The 25,494-nt window shown below is 43.0% G+C and overlaps 1 protein-coding gene across 1 annotated transcript in view; it reads left to right on the top strand.

The window, feature by feature from the left end:
* Positions 1-1,130: 1,130 nt before the first annotated feature.
* The window catches only part of RyR (Ryanodine receptor), a 374,701-nt gene continuing 350,337 nt past the window's right edge, over positions 1,131-25,494 (top strand). Inside the window, exons 1-5 of the mRNA XM_069314342.1 lie at positions 1,131-1,142; positions 1,316-1,517; positions 9,034-9,218; positions 23,264-23,454; positions 25,063-25,330. Of these exons, the coding sequence (XP_069170443.1) occupies positions 1,131-1,142; positions 1,316-1,517; positions 9,034-9,218; positions 23,264-23,454; positions 25,063-25,330 (858 nt within the window). The remainder of the gene's footprint in view (positions 1,143-1,315; positions 1,518-9,033; positions 9,219-23,263; positions 23,455-25,062; positions 25,331-25,494) is intronic.

Genomic DNA, 25,494 nt, shown 5'->3' with positions numbered 1-25,494 from the left:
ACCCGTCCACCCAGCACCAACACCCACCCGTCCACCCAGCACCAACACCCACCCGTCCACCCAGCACCAACACCCACCCCGTCCACCCAGCACAAACACCCACCCGTCCACCCAGCACCATCACCCACCCGTCCACCCAGCATCATCACCACCCGTCCACCCAGCACCATCACCACCCGTCCACCCAGCACCAACACCCACCCGTCCACCCAGCACCATCACCACCCGTCCACCCAGCACCATCACCACCCGTCCACCCAGCACCAACACCCACCCGTCCACCCAGCACCATCACCACCCGTCCACCCAGCACCCTCACCACCCGTCCACCCAGCACCAACACCACCCGTCCACCCAGCACCATCACCACCCGTCCACCCAGCACCATCACCACCCGTCCACCAAGCACCATCACCACCCGTCCACCCAGCACCATCACCCACCCGTCCACCCAGCACCATCTCCACCCAGCACCAACACCACCCGTCCACCCAGCACCATCACCCACCCGTCCACCCAGCACCATCACCACCCGTCCACCCAGCACCATCACCACCCGTCCACCCAGCACCACCCGTCCACCCAGCACCATCACCACCCGTCCACCCAGCACCATCACCCACCCGTCCACCCAGCACCATCACCACCCGTCCACCCAGCACCATCACCCACCCGTCCAGCCAGCACCATCACCACCCGTCCACCCAGCACCATCACCCACCCGTCCACCCAGCACCATCACCCACCCGTCCACCCAGCACCATCACCCACCCGTCCACCCAGCACCAACACCCACCCGTCCACCCAGCACCATCACCACCCGTCCACCCAGCACCAACACCCACCCGTCCACCCAGCACCATCACCCACCCGTCCACCCAGCACCATCACCACCCGTCCAACCAGCACCATCACCCACCCGTCCACCCAGCACCATCACCACCCGTCCACCCAGCACCATCACCCACCCGTCCACCCAGCACCATCACCCACCCGTCCACCCAGCACCATCACCCACCCGTCCACCCAGCACCATCACCCACCCGTCCACCCAGCACCATCAAAGACATAAAAATAATCTCATTCACTTCATTACTTTCTTTTTGAGTGAACTTTTATATATTTACCACATGTGTATTTTAGTAATATTATATTATTATTATATTATATTTTTGTATCATTAGATGATCAGGTTATGTTTTTATGTTTAATATTTGATAATATTGTTTGCAATGTCATTTGTCTGTATGATAAGAAGAGCTTCACCCTAGACAAGGGATAACTTCACCGAGGGAATAAATAACAGAATTTGCAGTGTAATTATTGTTGTCGTTCAGAACACAACGAGAGGCAGGTGTCGCTACGAGCCCTGAGGAACCGCCAGGACCTGTTCCAAGAAGAAGGCATTCTCAACCTGATCCTGGACGCCATCGACAAGATCACCATCATCACCCAGCAGGGCTACCTGGTGGCTCTCGCCGGGGAGGAGGCCGGCCTCGACTGGGATATTATATCAGGTGTGGCCAGCATGATGGCTCTTGCTCTTACGACGGCTGCTTTCTCACTTAAAGACAAGTAACATGTATTTTAAAGTCATTTTGATCCTTACAAATTGTGTGTTATCTTACAAATGACTAGTGTCTCTATAGTCAGGTTACTTATGGCACAGCCTGGTCTGTGACCGTCATGATGAGTTTCAACCAGTAATTTGACCCATGACAACAGACATCTTATGTGTCCTTGCTTATATGCTCCTGTTATTATCTTCCTCAACGCTACAAGGAGCAGCTAGTGCCTGTTTAGCTGCCATAAGTGCCAACTTAAGTCTACTTAGCTCATACATACATACATTACAAGTTTTCCATATCTCTCGTTCATTGAAGAGACTTCAGCGAAGTAAAAATAAGTAATATATGAAAAAAAGATGGTTATTTACATTGTCACACCTTCATTTACTATATTTTTCACAATGCAATATATACAGCATTATACAGCATTCATTAACAGCACCAATCTACAGCTATATAAGGCCAGGTGTATAGTGATCCTCGTGAACCATACAAATGCATTTAACCTTCCAATCTTCTTCTCTCTAGCCTTTCCATTACCATATCTTGTATGTTATCCCACACTCTTTCCGCTCTCTCGTGCACTCACTTCTCCCTCACACATTTACTCACTGCTTCCTCACGCACTCATTCCCTGTCCACCCAACTTGTTCCCAGATTTTAACTTCATGTCAAACCATCATATTACTTGAAAATACTTTCTTCCCCCGTCTGCAATAATCCATTCCTGCAACATGACTAACCCATCTCGGTAATATTCGGGCCCATTTTTGATTATTTATACGTCTCCACACTTAATTTCTTACTCCATTCTCCTAAGTTCTCATTCAAGACCTGTTTCGTAGATTATGAGTTGTTTCTACCCTAGATTATGAGTTGTTTCTACCCTAGATTATGAGTTGTTTCTACCCTAGATTATGAGTTGTTTCTACCCTAGATTATGAGTTGTTTCTACCCTAGATTATGAGTTGTTTCTACCCTAGATTATGAGTTGTTTCTACCCTAGATTATGAGTTGTTTCTACCCTAGATTATGAGTTGTTTCTACCCTAGATTATGAGTTGTTTCTACCCTAGATTATGAGTTGTTTCTACCCTAGATTATGAGTTGTTTCTACCCTAGATTATGAGTTGTTTCTACCCTAGATTATGAGTTGTTTCTACCCTAGATTATGAGTTGTTTCTACCCTAGATTATGAGTTGTTTCTACCCTAGATTATGAGTTGTTTCTACCCTAGATTATGAGTTGTTTCTACCCTAGATTATGAGTTGTTTCTACCCTAGATTATGAGTTGTTTCTACCCTAGATTATGAGTTGTTTCTACCCTAGATTATGAGTTGTTTCTACCCTAGATTATGAGTTGTTTCTACCCTAGATTATGAGTTGTTTCTACCCTAGATTATGAGTTGTTTATACCGTAGATTATGAGTTGTTTCTACTGTAAAGCTTGAATTTACGTATTCATAACCAGTTCAGGATATAGCAACCCGTTCTCGCAAATTTAATAAGTCAATATTGACTTATTAAATATGTGCATAGGTGACATACTTAACATAATAGATACCCTTAAAAAGATTCATAGAAAACACCGACCTTACCTAACCTACTTAGTATGTTAAGATAAGCATCTTATTGGTTCGTAATTACAATTATTACCTAACCTATAATAGGTATAGGTTAAGTAATAATTGTAATTACGAAGCAATAAGATGCTTATCTTAAGATACTAACAAGGTTAGGTAAGGTTGGTGTTTTCTATGAATCTTTTTAAGGGTATCTATTATGTTTAGTATATCACCTATGCACGTAGTTAATAAGTCAATATTGACTTTACGAATTTGCGAGAACGGGTTGGATATAGACATGGTGTGGCCCTAAGCTATTTAAAGCTTGGAGGCTCCTTGTTAAAAATCTGCAGAAGAGGGTTTCACAAAGTGCTAAATATATATACAAAATCTTTGCTTTTGTGAGGCCCTACCCTGTTGCTTGGTAGACTAATGTATAAATATGGCACCGATGGTACCACACAATGTTTCACAAACACTACTACTTTATGTACACCTCGGGCTGCATCCATTCAACGTTTAGTTCTCCTAACCAAGGCCTTCACTGCCTCTCACTCTTCTTCGCTAGCTGACTCTGCTCTCGTCCTTAATTACACACATTCGTCTTTTATCACTCATATATCCCGGGTATTAAGACGGTGACCACTAACAGCATTTCACTGTTGATGTCACACATTATTTTGTGTCACATTAAGAATTTCCTTGTCTCTCCACCTCCATAACTTGAATCCCTATTTTATTTGAACAGTCTGTTAACACAATACAATTTTAAAGTAATTTACAAATCTTCCTTTTACTTTCTTCTAAAATCTATCCCATCTGTTCACATAAAATTTGTCATGCTCTAATTACTGGTATTAAGTCTTTACACGATGTTTACACTCGTGTCTGGCATTGTGACCTTGACCTCCCTCGTGACTACACCCATGTGTGTACGGAACAACCAGGGCAGATATCACACAACTCTCATGTACACCTACCTTAATATTAGTCAGTCATTCATTCATTCATAACACCAATAATTCTTACACATGCTCTGCTTCCTACATAGGAACATTCCACAGCACTTTGGTAGCATTCTGCCAACTCTCTACACACCAATTACTCTCCAAACTCCTTCTCTGGTAACTTTATCATATGCTTTCTCCATGTCCAAAAATGCAATGTACACCTTACAGCGTGTCTAACATTCCCTCTCTCTGAAGGGTGTCTTGATGCCGACGTGTGATCCACCCCCCTTCTTCCACCACCACAATATCCACTTTGTTCATCACTGATCAATTTGTCACTAATTTCTATTACACTTGCGGCCAGTGTCCTTACATACACGTTGCCCACTTAACTCAGCAAATTAACGCCTCTCTCTCATTCTCTCAGTCGCTGTATTCTGCTATATTTGCACAGTTAAAAAATCAGTGCAAAAAAATAGTTCCCTGGCATATTGCTTTTATTTTTTGCCTTCTGCCGAATTTCCCACATGCACTCTATTGCTTTCTTTACAGAACATTTAGTAATTCCTCCATATACATCATCAGCACCTGCAACTTTGTCACATTTCAGTTTATCATAAATATATTCACCTCTTACATTGATACATCAGAAAGCATAATATCTTTCTTCTCCCACCGTCAGATCCAATTATGTTCCTATTGGCTCCTCTTTCATAGCCTCCACCCGTTAGACATTCACAACATTCTCTCCGCCACTTTAAATCTTCTCTGAACCATTTCACATTCTCTAATGTTCATCATTAACATTCATTCTCAGTTACCCTCCTTTCCAAGTCTTCCTCTTATTTCTTTTAGTTAGTCTGAAAGAGCTTTCAGTACTTTTATGGTGTTATTTCATTGTTTATCCCAATCTCCTCATTTATTTCTTGTTCTTGAGTATCTGAACTTTTCTAATAATATTTGCTCCCAATATACTTAAATTGTCTTCCCTTTCTCATTCACTTTGTATCCACAACGTCTATTGGATTTTCTTGTCATCAAGTGCCTATATCACCACCTCATCCTACCAAGGAATCCTTCTTATTCATTAACAATATTTGGAACTCCACACACTTCCTTGTCATTCTTAACCAATCATTTCTATTACTCCCTCTGACAGTGGCACTCACTTGTTCATAGTCTCTTTCTCCATGACCTCTCAACCCTTTCTTTCTTCCTCCTCATCTACACTTGTTTTTTCTCTCAATTTATCAACTAATATTTATTTACCTTTTGGATCTTAGTGAGGTAAGACTAGCCACTTACCTCACAAGGTAAGTAATGGTAAGTTACCATTCATCACTTAATGTGGTCTTGTGCTGTCTGGAAGTGTGTCTTCGACACACTTCCTGACAGTCTTCTCACTGGCCCTGTGTCACACACATCACTGCTCCCGTGTCACACACATCACTGCTCCCGTGTCACACACATCACTGCTCCCGTGTCACACACATCACTGCTCCCGTGTCACACACATCACTGCTCCCGTGTCACACACATCACTGTCCCCCGTGTCACACACATCACTGTCCCCCGTGTCACACACATCACTGTCCCCCGTGTCACACACAACACTGCTCCCGTGTCACACACATCACTGTACCCCGTGTCACACACATCACTGCTCCCGTGTCACACACATCACTGCTCCCGTGTCACACACATCACTGCTCCCATGTCCCACACATCACTGTCCCCCGTGTCACACACATCACTGCTCCCGTGTCACACACATCACTGTCCCCCGTGTCACACACATCACTGCTCCCACGTCACACACATCACTGTCCCCCGTGTCACACACATCACTGTCCCCCGTGTCACACACATCACTGCTCCCATGTCACACACATCACTGTCCCCCGTGTCACACACATCACTGTCCTCCGTGTCACACACATCACTGCTCCTGTGTCACACACATCACTGCTCCCGTGTCACACACATCACTGCTCCCGTGTCACACACATCACTGTCCCCCGTGTCACACACATCACTGCTCCCGTGTCACACACATCACTGTCCCCCGTGTCACACACATCACTGCTCCCGTGTCACACACATCACTGCTCCCGTGTCACACACATCACTGCTCAGGTGTCACACACATCACTGCTCCCGTGTCACACACATCACTGCTCCCGTGTCACACACATCACTGGCTCCCATGTCACACACATCACTGTCCCCCGTGTCACACACATCACTGTCCCCCGTGTCACTCACATCACTGCTCCCATGTCACACACATCACTGCTCCCGTGTCACACACATCACTGCTCCCGTGTCACACACATCACTGCTCCCGTGTCACACACATCACTGCTCCCGTGTCACACACATCACTGATCCCGTGTCACACACATCACTGCTCCCGTGTCACACACATCACTGTCCCCCGTGTCACACACATCACTGATCCCGTGTCACACACATCACTGTCCCCCGTGTCACACACATCACTGCTCCCGTGTCACACACATCACTGTCCCCCGTGTCACACACATCACTGCTCAGCTGTTACACACATCACTGCTCCCGTGTCACACACATCACTGTCCCCCGTGTCACACACATCACTGCTCAGGTGTCACACACATCACTGCTCCCGTGTCACACACATCACTGTCCCCCGTGTCACACACATCACTGCTCAGGTGTCACACACATCACTGCTCCCGTGTCACACACATCACTGTCCCCCGTGTCACACACATCACTGATCCCGTGTCACACACATCACTGTCCCCCGTGTCACACACATCACTGCTCCCGTGTCACACACATCACTGCTCCCGTGTCACACACATCACTGCTCCCATGTCACACACATCACTGTCCCCCGTGTCACACACATCACTGTCCCCCGTGTCACACACATCACTGCTCCCGTGTCACACACATCACTGCTCCCGTGTCACACACATCACTGCTCCCGTGTCACACACATCACTGATCCCGTGTCACACACATCACTGATCCCGTGTCACACACATCACTGCTCCCGTGTCACACACATCACTGCTCAGGTGTCACACACATCACTGCTCCCGTGTCACACACATCACTGCTCCCGTGTCACACACATCACTGATCCCGTGTCACACACATCACTGATCCCGTGTCACACACATCACTGCTCCCGTGTCACACACATCACTGCTCAGGTGTCACACACATCACTGCTCAGGTGTCACACACATCACTGCTCCCGTGTCACACACATCACTGCTCAGGTGTCACACACATCACTGCTCCCGTGTCACACACATCACTGCTCCCGTGTCACACACATCACTGATCCCGTGTCACACACATCACTGCTCCCGTGTCACACACATCACTGATCCCGTGTCACACACATCACTGCTCCCGTGTCACACACATCACTGATCCCGTGTCACACACATCACTGCTCCCGTGTTACACACATCACTGCTCCCGTGTCACACACATCACTGCTCCCGTGTCACACACATCACTGCTCCCGTGTCACACACATCACTGATCCCGTGTCACACATATCACTGCTCCCGTGTCACACACATCACTGCTCCCGTGTCACACACATCACTGATCCCGTGTCACACACATCACTGCTCCCGTGTCACACACATCACTGCTCAGGTGTCACACACATCACTGCTCCCGTGTCACACACACATCACTGCTCCCGTGTCACACACATCACTTCTCCAATGTCACACACATCATGCTCAGGTGTCACACACATCACTTCTCCAATGTCACACACATCACTGCTCCCGTGTCACACATAGAGAGAAAGATCTGGGGGTTGATATCACACCGAACCTGTCCCCAGAGGCCCACATCAAAAGGATATCATCAGCGGCATATGCTAGACTGGCCAACATAAGAACTGCCTTTAGAAACTTGTGTAAGGAATCGTTCAGGACCCTGTATACCACTTATATCAGACCAATCCTGGAGTATGCAGCTCCAGCCTGGAGTCCATACCTAGTTAAACACAAGACAAAGTTAGAGAAGATCCAGCGTTATACCACCAGACTCGTCCCGGAACTGAGAGGTATGAGCTACGAGGAAAGGCTAAAGGAGCTGAACCTCACGTCCCTGGAAAACAGAAGAGTAAGGGGAGACATGATAACCACCTACAAAATTCTCAGGGGAATTGACAGGGTGGACAAAGACAAACTCTTCAGCACGGGTGGGACACTAACAAGGAGATACAGGTAGAAACCTAGTACCCAGATGAGCCACAGAGACGTTAGAAAGATTTTTTTCAGTGTCAGAGTAGTTAATAAATGGAATGCACTAGGAAGTGATGTGGTGGAGGCTGACTCCATACACAGTTTCAAATGTAGATATGATAGAGCCCAATAGGCTCAGGAATCTGTACACCTGTTGATTGACAGTTGAGAGGCGGGACCAAAGAGCCAAAGCTCAACCCCCGCAAGCACAATTAGGTGAGTACACACATCACTGCTCCTGAGACTCATGCCAAGCTAAATCTATAAATTAACTCAATAAAGCTCTTCTTATAGTGTTCACTTGTGTCGTACCATGGTAAATAATAACGTCAATAACTCGCACAGCGTTTGGACAAATCTTAAAGTTTACAAATAATTTGAGGTATACATAAGTACACAAAACTACTGACTGAGGTATATTTTAAGAATCTGCAGTGATTTGGAAGATAACAACATGTAAAGTTTAAACAATGTAAACAAAAGCAGTACACATGATATACTTAACACAGCGGTCAATACTGATGTTCAAATTTAGGAAATGAAGCCATTTCGTTGTTTGTTTACGTACCTAATCCCGTCTAGGTGGTTAACTAGTCTTTACCTAAGTATTATTGGGAGTACTTTGGTGCAGGTCAGGTTTATAACTGTGTGGCTGATGTGTAACTTGTGTTATTTTATGACAGGATACCTCTACCAGCTGCTGGCTGCCGTCATCAAGGGGAACCACACCAACTGCTCACAGTTCGCCAACAGCCACCGCCTCAACTGGCTCTTTTCTCGTCTGGGGTCAGCCGGCGAGGGAACCGGCATGCTCGATGTGCTCCACTGTGTCTTGATAGACTCCCCCGAGGCTCTCAACGTTATGAAGGTACACCTCACATACACACAGATACAGACTGACAGGATAACACACGCGCGCGCGCGCGCACACACACACACACACACACACACACACACACACACACACACACACACACACACACACACACACACACACACACACACACTTCAAAAATTCAAAAGGTGACATCCCTAGGGTCAACACTTGCAGCAGAGGAGCTCCAGCATATTTCAACAATCCTAAGTATTGTAGTACAGGTTGATGGTAGTGAGTGGTGTCCCAGAGAACATAAAGGTATAGTGCTCTTGAAAAATAGGTGAGATAACAGGAAAGTGCTAAGAGAAGTGAAAAATCGGATGAGAAAAAGTTGCGCTAGTGTTTACAGTGCAGAGAAGAACATTCAAGATGGCCACTGGCAAGGGGAAAAACAAAACAGAGCTTGATTTTGAGGGATTCAATGAAGAAAGCATTGATATTAGCAGTCTACATAACAAGTTGGTAAATTTAGATACTATAGTGAACTATCATGTAGAAATAATTAGTAAATTGAAAGAAAGTAATGACCATTTGAATAGCAAAGTTTTATGTCTTGAGGGTTTAGTGAAAGACTTGCGCAAGGATAAGAATCAATTGGAAACAAATTGCAAAGCCATGGAAGAAGAAAATAAACTCTTAAAAATAGCTTTGGAAGAAGTTAAAGTAAATTTAAACATAAATGACTACAATAGGTTAGGTAAGGAAATTCAACAGGAGAAACAGCTTTTGTCAGCACAGATGGAGGAAGTTACACAGGGAAGTGTGTAATGTGTGGAAGTTATGAACAGTGCAAGAAAGATATGCAACTCACTTATGCACAAGTGGCCAAGGAGAAGGAAAAAATAGAAGAAGCAGTAAAGGAAGTCAAACACTGCAGCAACCAAGATAAAACAAACAATAGGCTGGAAGTGAGAAAAGAATTGGCATCTAACCCGAAGTTGGTGCAAAACACAGTTGATCGGAGTAAGTCCCTGATCATTTTTGGCTGCAAAGAAAAGGCGATAATGTCTAGGTCAGAAAGAGCTGTAGAAGAAGCTAAAGTAGTAGATAAAATTGTTGGCCTCGTGGAAGGTCTTACAACCATAGAGAATGTGTGCGACTACAGGAGAATAGGCAGGTACGTAAAAGGGAAAGATCGACGTTTGAGGATCACCCTAAACGGTGCCAAACAGATGGAAGAAGTACTAAGGAATGCTAGAAAATTGCAAAGTGATGAGGATGGGAAAGGGTGGTCGTTAAGACGAGATCTTTCAAAAGAAGATAGAGAGAAGCTGAAACTGAACCTCGCCGAGGCAAAACATTTAAATGAGAGCAGGAATGAAGAAGAAATCAATTCTTTTTTTCTACAATGTGATAGGGGTAGGCAGACCTGTAAAGTGGTACATAAAGGCAAACCAACAAAATCAATAGAGAGAGGGGGAGTGAAGAATAAGGAGAGGGGGAACAAGTTCCTGAAGATTGCATACACCAACATAGATGGAGTGAGATCGAAGATGCTGGCGTTAAGTGATGTAATACAGCTGCAGACACCAGACATTGTTGCACTCACGGAGACAAAACTTGAAGATGTAATTTTAAATGAGGTCATATTCCCAAGGGGCTACTCAATTTGGAGACGGGACAGAAAAATTAGGAAAGGCGGTGGCGTTGCTGTGCTGGTAAAAGAACACCTAAAGGTGAACGAAATAATGACTGCCAATCCACAAGAAGTTGACATAATAGCACTAGAGATCTGCCATGAGGATGATAAACTAATGATAATAAATGCATATAGTCCACCGCCAAGCAGCACATGGTTAAAGGAGGAGCTAGATAGTAAACGTGAAGGTCTTATAACAATAATAAGAGAGATTATAGCGAGAGTGGATAACGATAGATCACGATCATAGTTGGTGACTTCAACTTGAAATCCATAGACTGGGAAGCATATGAAGCTAAAACAGAAGATTTTTGGACCTGTAAATTTGTAGACCTCATCCTGGAAACATTCTTGTATCAACATGTTAAACAAGCTACGAGGATGAGGGAAGGTGACGTTCCCTCCATGCTAGATTTGATATTTACCAGGAAGGAGGAAGAGATATTTGACATTCAGTACCTTCCTCCCTTGGGTAAAAGTGACCATGTCTTTTTGGGAATAAAGTATGCAATGCGTTATGAGCTGGAAGAAAATAAGGAGGTTGAAGCAGTTGAAAAACCAGACTTCAGGAGAGGACATTATGGTGACCTTAGAAATTTTTTTAGTGAGTATAATTGGACAGACTTGATGCTAGGCAAGGAAGTGAATGAGATGTATGTCAAGTTTTGTGAAATATATAATAAAGGCACCAAAAAATTTATACCAAAACAGAGATGCAGAACTAGGAAACAGGATTGGTTCAATAGAAATTGCGAGAGGGCTAGAGACCAAAAGACACAAAAATGGAATCAATACAGGAAGAGGCCGAACCCCCAAACATACCAGCGATACAAAGATGCGAGAAACAACTACACGGCAGTGAGGAGAGAGGCAGAAAGAAATTTTGAAAAAGGGATTGCAGACAAATGTAAAACAGAACCAGGTCTATTCTATAAATTCATAAACAACAAATTGCAAGTAAAGGATAATATTCAAAGGTTGAAAATGGGAAAAAGATTCACGGAAGATGAAAAGGAAATGTGTGAAACACTAAACGAAAAGTTCCAAAGTGTGTTTGTACAAAATGAAATCTTTAGGGAACCAGATACAATAAGAATTCCAGAGAACAACATAGAGCACATAGAGGTGTCTAGAGACGAAGTGGAAAAAATGCTCAAGGAGCTCGGTAAGAACAAAGCAGCTGGCCCAGATGGCGTTTCACCATGGGTTCTGAGAGAATGTGCATCTGAGCTCAGCATTCCACTTCACCTGATCTTTCAGGCATCCCTGTGTACAGGAATCGTAGCAGACGTGTGGAAACAGGCTAACATAGTTCCAATCTACAAAAGTGGCAGCAGGGAAGACCCCCTCAATTATAGACCTGTATCATTGACAAGTATAATAGTGAAAGTATTGGAAAAACTAATCAAAACTAAATGGGTAGAACACCTAGAGAGAAATGATATAATATCAGACAGACAGTATAGTTTTCGATCTGGAAGATCCTGTGTATCGAATTTACTCAGTTTCTATGATCGAGCCACAGAGATATTACAGGAAAGAGATGGTTGGGTTGACTGCATCTATCTGGACCTAAAAAAGGCTTTCGACAGAGTTCCTCATAAGAGGTTGTTCTGGAAACTGGAAAATATTGGAGGGGTGACAGGTAAGCTTCTATCATGGATGAAAAATTTTCTGACTGATAGAAAAATGAGGGCAGTAATCAGAGGCAATGTATCGGAATGGAGAAATGTCACAAGTGGAGTACCACAGGGTTCAGTTCTTGCACCAGTGATGTTTATTGTGTACATAAATGATCTACCATTTGGTATACAGAATTATATGAACATGTTTGCTGATGATGCTAAGATAATAGGAAGGATAAGAAATTTAGATGATTGTCATGCCCTTCAAGAAGACCTGGACAAAATAAGTAGATGGAGCACCACTTGGCAAATGGAATTTAATGTTAATAAATGTCATGTTATGGAATGTGGAATAGGAGAACATAGACCCCACACAACCTATATATTATGTGAGAAATCTTTAAAGAATTCTGATAAAGAAAGAGATCTAGGGGTGGTTCTAGATAGAAAACTTTCACCTGAGGACCACATAAAGAATATTGTGCAAGGAGCCTATGCTATGCTTTCTAACTTCAGAATTGCATTTAAATACATGGATGGCGATATACTAAAGAAATTGTTCATGACTTTTGTTAGGCCAAAGCTAGAATATGCAGCTGTTGTGAGGTGCCCATATCTTAAGAAGCACATCAACAAACTGGAAAAGGTGCAAAGACATGCTACTAAGTGGCTCCCAGAACTGAAGAGCAAGAACTACAAGGAGAGGTTAGACGCATTAAATATGCCAAAACTAGAAGACAGGAGAAAAAGAGGTGATATGATCACTACGTACAAAATAGTAACAGGAATTGATAAAATCGACAGGGAAGATTTCCTGAGACCTGGCACTTCAAGAACAAGAGGTCATAGATTTAAACTAGCTAAACACAGATGCCGAAGAAATATAAGAAAATTCACTTTCGCAAATAGAGTGGTAGACGGTTGGAACAAAATAAGTGAGAAAGTGGTGGAGGCCAAGACCGTCAGTAGTTTCAAAGCGTTATATGACAAAGAGTGCTGGGAAGACGGGACACCACGAGCGTAGCTCTCATCCTGTAACTACACTTAGGTAATTACACACGCACACACACACACACACACACACACCATAGAAACGGATCTTAGGCAAGCAATTAGGAAAGAACTGATAACCAACAGTAAACTAGTACAAAACACTGCAGATAGAAGTAAGTCCATAATAATTTTTGGACGTTTAGAGAAGGAAATTTCATCTAAAGTGGACCGAGCAGCAGAAGAGATGAAAAGCATAGAAAAAATAGTAGGATTAGGAGAAGGCCTAAATTAAAAAGAGCATGTCAGTGATTTTAGGAGGATAGGTAAATATGAGAAAGACAAGAACCTCCCCTTAAGGGTGACATTTAATGGAGTGAAGTATATGACAGAAGTGCTTCGAAATACCAGAAAATTGCAATGTGACAAGGATGGCAAACTTTGGTCAGTAAGACAAGACCTCTCAAAGGAGGACAGAAAAGCTGAAAATGAACCTCATGAGGCAAAACGTCTAAATGGGAATAGAAATGAAGAAGAAAGGAATTTTTTTTTCTACAAAGTGTCAGGGACTGGAAAGCTTGTGAAGTGGTACATAAAGACAAAGCAACAAAATCATTAAAGGAAGAGGGGTGTAAAGAATAAAGGGAAGGGGAACATGTTCCTGAAAATAGTATATACCAACATAGATGGAGTGAGATCGAAAATATTGGAGTTGAAGGATATAATTCAGCTCAAAGTCCCAGATATTGTCACATTAACAGAGACGAAACTTGAAGAAAATATTTTAAATGAGGTCGTATTCCCAAGGGGCTACTCAGTTTGGAGACGTGTCAGGAAAACTAGGAAGGGGGAAGGAGTGGCTGTGCTGGTGAAAGAACACCTGAAGGAAAGAGTTAATTTGAAAACCCTCGAGATATTGACATAATGGCATTGCAGGTCAAATCAAGATGATAAGCTGATAATTTTAAATGCCTACAGCCCACCAGCAAGCAACACATGGACAAAGGAAGATCTGGATGACAAACGAGAGGGCCTCATACTGGTCACGAAAGAGATTATGGTAAGAGCAGATAAAGATAAATCTCGATTGTTGGTACTGGGGGACTTTAAGGCAATAGACTGGGAGGCCTACGAGGCAAGAACAGAGGACATGCAGATTTGTAAACCTCATCTTGGACACATTCTTGTATCAATACGTCAAGCAGGCCACAAGTATGAGAGAAGGGGGTGTTCCGTCAGTACTGGATCTAGTATTCACCAGGAAAGAAGAAGAGATATTTGACATCCAGTACCTTCCTTGGGAAAGAGTGATCACGTCCTCTTGGACATTTAATATGCTATGCGATATAATCTAGTAGAGAATGGGGACATTGAAACAGTTGTTAAACTCGATTTCAAGAGAGGACGCTATGGGGAACTTAGAAATTTTTTTATGGGTATAACTAGAAAGACTTGTTGCTAGGCAAGGAAGTAAATGTGATGTATGCCTAATTTTGTGAAATATACGATGAAGACACACAAACATTCATACCAAAACAGAGATGCAGACCTAGGAAACAGGGTCGGTTCAACAGAAACTACGATAGGGCCAGAGATTAAAAGACACAAGCATGGAATGATTATAGGAAGAGGCCAAACCAACAAACATACCAGCGATACAAAGATGCAAAAAACAACTACAAGTCAGTGAGGAGAGAGGCGGAGAGGAACTTTGAGAACGGTATAGCAGACTAATGTAAATCAGATCCAGGTCTTTTCTATAAATTCTTTAAAAGTAAGCTGCAGGTAAAGGATAATATTCAGAGGTTGAAAATGGGGGCCAGACACACAGAAAATGAAAATGAAATGCGTGAACATTAAACGGAAAGTTCCAAAGTGTGTTTGTATAAAATGAGATCTTCAGAGAACCAGACAATAAGAATTCCACAGAACAGCATAGAGCGCATAGAGGTGTCTAAGAGACAAAGTGAAATAAATGCTCTTGGAGCTAAGTAAGAACCAAGCGGTTGGCACAGATGGAGTTTCACCATGTGTTCTGAGAGAATGTGCAGTTGAACTCAGCATTCCACTTCAGCTGATTTTTCAGACACCCCAGCATACAGGAGTCGTAGCAGATGTGTGGAAAAAGGCTAACATAGTTCCAATCTACAAAAGTGGAAGCATGGAAGACCCCCTCAATTATAGACCTGTATCATTGACAAGTGTAATAGTCAAAATATTGGAAAAAATAATAAAAAGTAAATGGGTAGAACACCTGGAGAGAAATGATATAATATCAGACAGACAGTATGGTTTTCAATCTGGAAGATCCTGTGTATCGAATTTACTCAGTTTCTATGATCGAGCTACAGAGATTTTACAGGAAAGAGATGGTTGGGTTGACTGCATTTATTTGGACCTAAAAAAGGCTTTCGACAGAGTTCCACATAAGAGGTTGTTCTGGAAACTGGAAAATATTGGAGGGGTAACAGGTAAGCTGCATTTATCTGGATGAAAAATTTTCTGACTGATAGAAAAATGGGGGCGGTAATCAAAGGCAATGTATCGGACTGGAGAAATGTCACAAGTGGAGTACCACAGGGTTCAGTTCTTGCACCAGTGATGCTTATTGTCTACATAAATGATCTACCAGTTGGTATACAGAATTATATGAACATGTTTGCTGATGATGCTAAGATAATAGGAAGGATAAGAAACTTAGTCGATTGTCATGCCCTTCAAGAAGACCTGGACAAAATAAGTATATGGAGCACCAATTGGCAAATGGAATTTAATGTGAATAAATGCCATGTTATGGAATGTGGAATAGGTGAACATAGACCCCACACAGCCTATAAATTATGTGAGAAATCTTAAAAAAAAATTGATAAAGAAAGAGATCTAGGAGTGGTTGTAGATAGTAAACTATCATCTGAGGACCACATAAAGAACATTGTGCGAGGAGCCTATGCTACTCTTTCTAACTTCAGAATTGCTTTTAAATTCATGGATGGCGAAATACTAAAGAAATTGTTCACGACTTTTGTTAGGCCAAAGCTGGAATATGCACCGGTTGTGTGGTGCCCATATCTTAAGAAGCACATCAACAAACTGGGAAGGTGCAAAGACATGATACTAAGTGGCTCCCAGAACTGAAGGGCAAGAGCTACAAGGAGAGGTTAGAGGCATTAAATATGGCAAAACTGAAAGACAGAAGAAAAAGAGGTGATATGATCACTACGTACAAAATAGTTGCAGGAATTGATAAAATCGACAGGGACGATTTCCTGAGAGCTGGAACTTCAAGAACAAGAGGTCATAGATTTAAACTAGCTAAACAAAGATGCCGAAGAAATATAAGAAAAAATCACTTTTGCAAACAGAGTGGTAGACGGTTGGAACAAGTTTGGTGGTGGAGGCCAAAACCGTCAGTAGTTTCAAAGCGTTATATGACAAAGAGTGCTGGGAAGACGGGACACCATGAGCGTAGCTCTCATCCTTTAACTACACTTAGGTAATTACACTCGCACATCACCATCGTCGTGACACAGCTTGAGAACTGCAGGATCTTTGCGTCCTAACTGGGTGATAGTGGTGGGGAGGGCTATGCAAGTGGTGTTCCCGATGCCATCACTTTACCGAAATCATCGATAAAAGGTGGACAGGGGCGATTGTTGTGAAAAATATATTAATCTGGTAGAAAAATTTGTCCCAGGGTTTCTTAACCAGAGCCGACGAAATCAAAACCAAGATGGCAGATGGGGCAGAACTGGATGGGACACGGCCGTCAGTGGAGACATCAAAAGAGGCAGACTTCAAAGATTTTACTCAGAAACAAATAAAAGGAAGGTGGTATTTCTAGGTCAGTTAGTGAGGATTGAAGATTTACTTGAGCCTTATAAAAGAACATTCCTTAATTCAGAAGAAGAAAACGAAGATCTCAAGAGCCAGGTAAAGACTATAAAACATTTTGTTGCAGCAGGATAAGGAAATTGCCAGTTTGACTGACAAGGTAAGGAAGCAGGAAGGACAAATCATGGAATTACAGAAAGTATATGAGACATGGAAATTGAAGGGAAATGAATTTGAGGAAATAAACAAAAATAAAGATAAATGAACAAGAATTAGGAGAAACTATACAGCCCAGCGAGTTAGGCAAGGAATTTATGAAAGAAAACCCATTTGCAACTCAGATGGAAGACGCTACTAGACATTTGGAAAAGTACAAGGAGGAAATGAAAGAAACATATGCGCAAGTTGTAAATGATAAAGAAACAATCAAGGAAGTATGTCTGGAAGCCACAAACAGAAATGAGAAGTCAGGAACTAACATCAGGCAGGCAATTCGAACAGAGCTGGTTATTAGCAGCACATTAGTTCAGAAAACTGAAGATAGAATTAGGTCTATAATAATATTTTGATGTTTAGAAAAGGACATACCTTCTGGGGCGGACTGAGCAGCAGGAAAAGAACAATTTGTTAAGCAAATAGTAGCTTTAGGGGAAGGCCTGTCAATGAAGGAAAATGTCAGTGATTTTAGGAGAATAGGAAACTATGTAAAAGTTAAGTCTCGCCTCTTAAGGGTAACATTGAATGGAGTAAAGCAAATGACAGAAGTGCTTAGGAATGCCAAGAAATTGCAAAATGATGAGGAAGGGAAATATTGGTCATTAAGACGAGACCTTTCTATGGAAGACACAAAGAAGATGACACTGAACCTTGCTGAAGCAAAACGCTTAAATGAGAACAGAAATGAGGACGAATAATTTTTTTTTACAAGGTGATAGGGACCGGGAAGCCTGTGAGATGGTACACGAAAGTAAATCAACAAACGCGTAAGAGAAAAGAAGTGTGAAGGGCAAAGGAGGAGGGAGCATGTCTCTGAAAATTGTGAATACCAACATATATGGGGTAAGGTAAAAAATACTGGAGTTAAATTATATAATACAGCTTAAGATGCCAGATATTGTCGTACTAACAGAGACGAAAATGGAGGATAAGAATTTAAATGAGGTGGTATTCCTGAGGGGCTATACTATTTGGAGATGCGGCAGACAAGTTAGAAAAGGGGCAATCCTGGTGAAGGAACGACTGAAGACAAGAGAATTGATACTCGACAATCCTCGAGAAGTCGACATAAGGGCACTGGAGGTTTGCAGTCGGAATAATAAACTAATAATCATTACTGCATATAGTCCACCAGCAAGTACTACATGGAGTAAGGAGGAGCTCAATGTTAAACGAGAGGGCCTTATAATGATCATAAGATAGATTATTGTGAAATCAAATAAAGATAAATCACGATTGTTGATACTTGGTGACTTCAATTTGAAATCGAGTGACTGGGAAGACTATGAAGCAAGAACAGGATTTTTGGACTGACAAATTTGTAAACCTCATCCTGGAATCTTGCATGAATCAACATGTTAAACAGCCCACACGAATGAGAGAAGGTGATGCTCCATCATTGCTGGATTTGGTATTTACTAGGAAAGAAGAAGAGATATGCCATTCAATACCTTCCTTCCTTGAGTAAAAGTGACCTTGACCTGTTGCAAATTAGATATGCCATGTCATATAATCTAGAAGAGAATGGCGAAATGGAAATAGTTTACAAACTTGATTTTAAGGGAGGACACTATGGGGAACTTTACAAATTCATTAATGATTTTAATTTGAAAGACTTGTTGCTAGGCAAGGAAATAAATGAGATGTATACCAGAGTCTGTGAACTATATAATGAAGGTAAACAAATAAATATACACCAAAACAGAGATGTAGAACCAGAAAACAGGGTTGGTTCAACAGAAACTGTGAGAGGGACAAGGAATGGAACAAAGAGGGACAAAGACAAGGAAATGGCTAGATTATAGTAAGAGGCCTAACCCTCAAACATGCAAGCACTACAAACAAGCAAGAAACAGTTACACAGCAGTGAGGAGAGAGGCAGAAAGGAACTTTGAGAAAGGTATAGCTGACAAAGGTAAAACAGATCCAGGCCTTTTCTATAAATTCATTAAAAGCAAGCTGCATGTAAAAAACAAATCCAGAGATTGAAATGGATTGATTGAAAATGTTTGAAAGACTAAATGAACAGTTCCAAATTATGTTTGTGAAAAATGAGGATATCAGAGAGCCAGACCCAATGGCAAGGAAACACCATAGAATATATAGAGGTGTCTCGAGACGAAGTGGAAATTTACTGAAGGGTCTAAGAAGAAATAAAGCGGTTGGACCAAATGAAGTTTCACCTTGGGTGCTGTGAGAATGTGCAACTGAGCTGAGAATTCCACTCCAATTGATATTCCAGACATCTTTGTCCACAGGAATCTTAGCAGATATTTGGAAAAAAGACAAACATAGATCCAATCTTCAAAAATGGTAACCGAGAAAACCCATTAAAATATACACCCACATGATTAACAAGCGTGGTAGTCAAAATACAGTACTAGAAAAAATAATTAAACCAAATGGGTAAAACACCTGGAGAATAATAATATTATAATAACAGACAATATGGTTTCGAATAGGAAGATCCTTTGTAACAAATCTAGTTAGTTTTTATGATAGAGCCACATTGATTCTATAGGAAATAGATGGGTGGGTTGACTGTGTGTATCTGGACATAACTCCCTCTCTTTCCAGCCTGTTGCTGTCTTGAGGGGGCCTGGTGGGCGACTGCCGGAATGTGATGCTCTTTGGGACTGCTTGTCCTCTGTCCTTTTGAAGCTTTATGTTCCTGCTGCTGTCTTCACTAATTTTGCTGGATGCTTTTTTCTTCTTCCTCATGTTTTATTTTCCTCCCCCCACCTCTTCTCCTTTCTGACTTCCCTTTCTGCCGACTTTTTGCCATTCTTGAATATTTTTTCTAATGTCATATTCTGTTTTGACACCGGGTGTTTAGGGAGGTACACTTTAACTCACTCGTAGAACTATGGTACCTGATGTTGTCGAGCGAGGGGGGGATGCTTTTATTGTCAATCCTTGCCTTTGTTGCTGAACCCTATCTCAACGGACTGACAGCTCTTAAGGTTGCGATTGCAGGGCGTATACTCACAATGCGCTCCTGGGGATCCCATCTTGATGGGTGTCCTATCCTCTAATTGTGGTTCCATGGTGGGTATGGGGGCTTATTCGTGGATGAAATCTTTCCCAGTTTGTTTTTATGCCTTTCTCTGACCTCATTTAACTTCTCAGACTGATGGGATGGGCGGCCAGGCCACCGATTCGGACTGTGAGGGAAGGTCAGGCTTTCTAGCCCCTCCAGCTACTTTGGGCCCAGACCAAGCTGCTTTTCTGACTCTCCCGACCAACACTCTCTGCTACCCTCCCACCTCTGTGGCAGGGTTGAGCCCCAAGCCCCCAGTGGTCATCACCTGGCATGACGTCGTCTCTCGTTGTAATAACTCCGCCTTTTACATCCTCTCTTACTGGGGGAGCTCGGCACCGTCACCTCCGCATTTGCACATGTATGATTTCTTCCTGATCAATTACATTTCAGACTACGTGCACTAAGTATTTTGATCTCAGTCATGTTGATCCTACTCGTCCTAATGATTTATTCCTCCATAAACACCTCGTTGATTCAATGGATATATTTGTCACTTTTAACCCCACCCATTCTGGTACACGTGTCATTGTAGCCCCTTCTCAAGAAGCGGCTGCTTGCTTGGCTTCGTTGTCCTGCATTGGAGATAGATACCCCTGTTCAGATCTCAAAAAAGATCTGAACAGAGGTTAAATGGTTAAAGTTAGGGGTTAAGGTTAAATGCCAGCATTGGCACAGTTTTTCAGAGAACTGAAAGACTGCCATGAGGTTATTAAATATATTCTTGAGGGCCAAGGCCATTCTATCCTCCCGATAGATACCTTCACTCAAACCCTCCCTCATGATCGTGCACAATTGAGGTGTCTCTATGCCCCTTGTGTGGAGCCTCGAGCCTCTAAGACAGTGTTCTTCTTCTCAAGCTCACTGCATTAATTGCTGTGATGCCCACCCTGCCTTCTCCCGCACATGTGTGCACAACAAATTTGAGGAAGCCATCCTCACTTTGAAACATTGTGATCATTTTTTCTTTTCCTGAGGCGAGACACCAGGTTTGCCGTCTTCCCTTTTTTTTCCGATATGTCTTATGCTCGTGTGTTGCTTTCCACTTCTCCCCCTCGTCCTCTCTCGCTATCTCAGTTTCCTAACCGTTTCCAGGTCTTGGACACCGACACCTCCACCACCTATCTGCTCATTTGCGTTGTGGTTCTCCTTCTAGTGTTTCCTTCCTACTTTCCCAGTCTTCCTTGTCTCCTGTTCCCTCTTTCCCTTCTCACCCCAATCCTTCTTTTCAGCCCTCCCCTCTGTCTTTTAGCCCTCCTCACCGCCTGTCTGTCCTGGCCATTGTCCATCCTCCTCCCAGCGTTCTTCATGTTGACTATTCCCGTTCTGCTTCTCTTGTTGAGACTGTAGAGGCTGTTGCCCACCACATTGCTGATGGTACACCAGTCTCTCTCCATCAGTATCGTAAGCCTGGCTCTTCTCCCTCCTCCCCAACGAGTATGATGGCTTCAATATATTCCTCACCTTCCGACTCCGACACTATCCCTGCTTCCCCTCCCATTTCAGTGGTGGAGTCGCCTGATACGGAGGTTCCTTTGGTCTTTGAATCTCTCTCTTGGATGCTGTCCTTGATCCAGTGCACTCTCTTGCTTCTGTCCTTCCTTCCCCCCAATTCTCGCAACCGCCCTTCTTCGATGCTTCCTCCCACTCCAGACTGTCAGTCCGCTTCTGGTCCATCCTCCCTTGTCTTTGCTATCTTTGCCTATGCCTCGTCACCCCAATTTCACTGATCCTGATCCTGATCTTTAGTCTACTGTGTTCTTCTATGCCTTTGTTTCTCCCTTGTTATCTCAGTTTCTATTCTCTCTTTTTTGTCTATGTCTGTTCTTCAATGGAAATATTCATAGTTTTTATGCGAACTTCCATGAACTCCAACTTCTGATCACGCAATTTTCACGTTTTGTGTTTGTCTCCAGGAGCGATGCTTTGCGCTCATCCTGGTCACTTCTGTAGTTATTTCTTTCTCTCTTCCCCTCTAGCTTTTGCTAGGGCCCTTAACTCTACAGCTCTCTTGATCTGTGATGATATTGCCCTCATTCCCTTACTTTTTTGTCCCATATTCGGTGTTCTGCAGCCCGTATCTTTGTGAATAAATGGTATACGGTCTGTTCCATTTATCTCCCCCTAAATGTCCCACTTTTTCTTCTTGATCCTAAACAATTGTTGAACTCCTTACCAGAGCCTGTGCTCATTTTATGTGCTTTTAACTGTCCGTATACCGACAGTTAAAAGTACGTGGGTGAAGCATTTACAGCGTTGTGGTTCGAACAAAATTCGTTAGTAAAGAACTTGTGCCGGAAGCGTTCGAACATCATCAGTTGTGAGTCCTGTGTAAACTGTTTTTCATTCATAAACAGGGGGGTTTGGCAGGTGCATGGAATCACTTCTGGGTCTTTGTTTGGAGGACGGGCTGACTGGTGCCTTAGCCTAAGTGAAGCACGAGTCACTACTGGTGCCAGCCCATCCTCCAAACAAAAACCCAAAAGTGATTCCAAGCACCCACCAAACCCCCTATTTATAAATGTAAAACGGTTTATACACGTTTACACAATCAATTCAAAAACTTTAGTTGTACATTTGTAATTGGGAAAGTTTAAATGAAAATTACATTACCTTAATTACATAAGTGACAATAACGGTGTAGCATGCGTTAATATTGTTTACACATGCAACAAGTTCATTGTTATGACAACAGGAGGAGCACATCAAGGTAATTATCGCCTTGCTGGAGAAGTATGGCCGCGACCCCAATGTGCTGGACGTACTGCGCTCCCTGTGTGTGGGCAACGGTACGGCCGTCCGCTCCTCGCAGAACAACATCTGTGATTACCTCCTTCCTGGCCGCAACCTCCTCCTCCAGACCCAACTAGTGGACCATGTATCCAGGTCAGTCACGCTTCCAGGTGCTCGCCTCTCTCTAAGTTGGTACCGTGACTACATTAATCTTGTAACAGTTTAAGGTGTCTTACCTCCTACATCGTTCGTCTCTCATATCTTCCTATTGATCACCTATATTATCAGAATCTCATATGTCATCATCAATATTAATTATATTTCAAAAGTCAGTTGTAATTCTCATTTTGGTAATGTCTCATAGATTTAAACAACAAAGTGAAATTTTTACTCCCAGGGGGAGTCATTCCATTCTTAGGACTGTGCACATTGTGGTAATGCAGTAACTACAAATAATTTTTGTTTAATGAACTAGCAGATTAAGATTCATCAAATTTAAGCACTTCATAAGTACAATGAGAATAAAAGTGATATATTTCCTGATGCAACCAAATCTATCACAAAACACTTCCCTTACCTTCCTCAACGACTCAACTATGGCTTTCCTTTCCCAAGATGATCTTCCTTGATCTGAAAACGACCAACTTTCTTCAAACAAGTCCTTCTTACCCAAAACACGTCTTCCTGATCTCAAGCACATCCTCCCAGTCTTAGGCATGCCCAACGTTCCCCGTCATACCCTCCCTGCCCAAGTATATCCTTTCTGAGCCAATCATGTCCTTCCTGCATCAAGCCCCTCCTGCCCACTCTCCATGTCCCCGGGGCATCGCTGCTTCACCGGGCACGTCCGCTCTGCCTCAAGTATCCAGGCATGTCCTTTGGGCCCAGGTACAATCTCCAGGAAAGTGTTTCATGTAGGGTTTATTTCTTCTGTCGGGACTTCTTCAACAGTCCAGTGACGTTAGTAGCGTGTTGGAGGAGTAGCAACACTTGTGACCTTGTTCCCTGCAGTCACGGGGCGGAGGAAACCTTCACGTAAGCTGCACCGTGCTACCATAAAGAAGAAAATAGACCTTATCCATCGATGAATGTAAGAAGAGTGACATTCTCGGACCCAGAGGTTTCATCGGCCAATTAACGTAGTAGGAAACATGGTCCACCTTGGCTGTGATTGGTTGATTGTACTATTTATAATATTTAAATCAATCATAGAGTTTCAACGTGTTACATACCCACTCATCATGGTTCATCATAGTTGCGTGATGAAAGTGGACGAAGCTTACCAAAGACCCCACCTTTTTTACTATTTAAATATCAATTACATTCAGCATAAAATAATACTTTACATGGTCCGTAATACAATAAATGATGGGCTTACATACATAACAATATTGAGGCATTGTAAGGTGATCTTGGCAGTATTACAACTATCTGAAAAACTTAGACGATATCAGAAGGACAGCCAAGACAATACGTCCTGTAGCCTTTCCCTTGTCTCAACATTTTCTCCCTTTCCCTCCTGTCCTTGATATTCTCTATACATTAATACTCCTTCATTTCCCTTTTCTTTCCTGTCTTAAATGCTTTTGTCTCTACCCTATGCCTTCTCTTATCCAATTGTCTTCTCGCTTCTTACATTTTCCTTATTGAGCAACAGTCAGTTTCCTTTGCCTAGTTTCCTTTGCCTAGTTTCCTTTGCCTCGCCCAAAATATTTCCCCTCAGCACTGTGGCTGTATGTAATACCCAGTACTTGGCTACAGCGCACGACCCAACATCTTCGTGGGCTTCGTGGAAGGCTCAGCCATTTACCAGAAGTGGTACTACGAGGTGACTCTGGACCACATCGAGCAGATATCACACCTGTCTCCACACTTGCGTCTCGGATGGGCCAATACGAAGGGCTACGTTAGCTACCCTGGAGGAGGTGAGAAGTGGGGTGGCAATGGCGTCGGCGACGACCTCTACTCTTACGGATTCGACGGCTCGTACTTGTGGACGGGCGGGAGATATACCCTCGTCAATCCTATTGTACGTACTGCTCTCTCTCAAAGTCAGTAACGTTGCATACATTAAGCCTCTACATGAGTTGGAAATTATTTAAAATGGAAGTCAAATATATGTTATTTGCATAAGTTAAATAAAATTATTAAAACTTTCGTTAAACATCAGATTGTGATTTTTCATTACGGTGA

This window comes from Procambarus clarkii, chromosome 78 (assembly GCF_040958095.1).
Source record: "Procambarus clarkii isolate CNS0578487 chromosome 78, FALCON_Pclarkii_2.0, whole genome shotgun sequence".
In the NCBI taxonomy this organism is placed as follows: Eukaryota; Metazoa; Arthropoda; class Malacostraca; order Decapoda; family Cambaridae; genus Procambarus; species Procambarus clarkii.
This window is presented reverse-complemented; position numbering and strand designations above follow the sequence as displayed.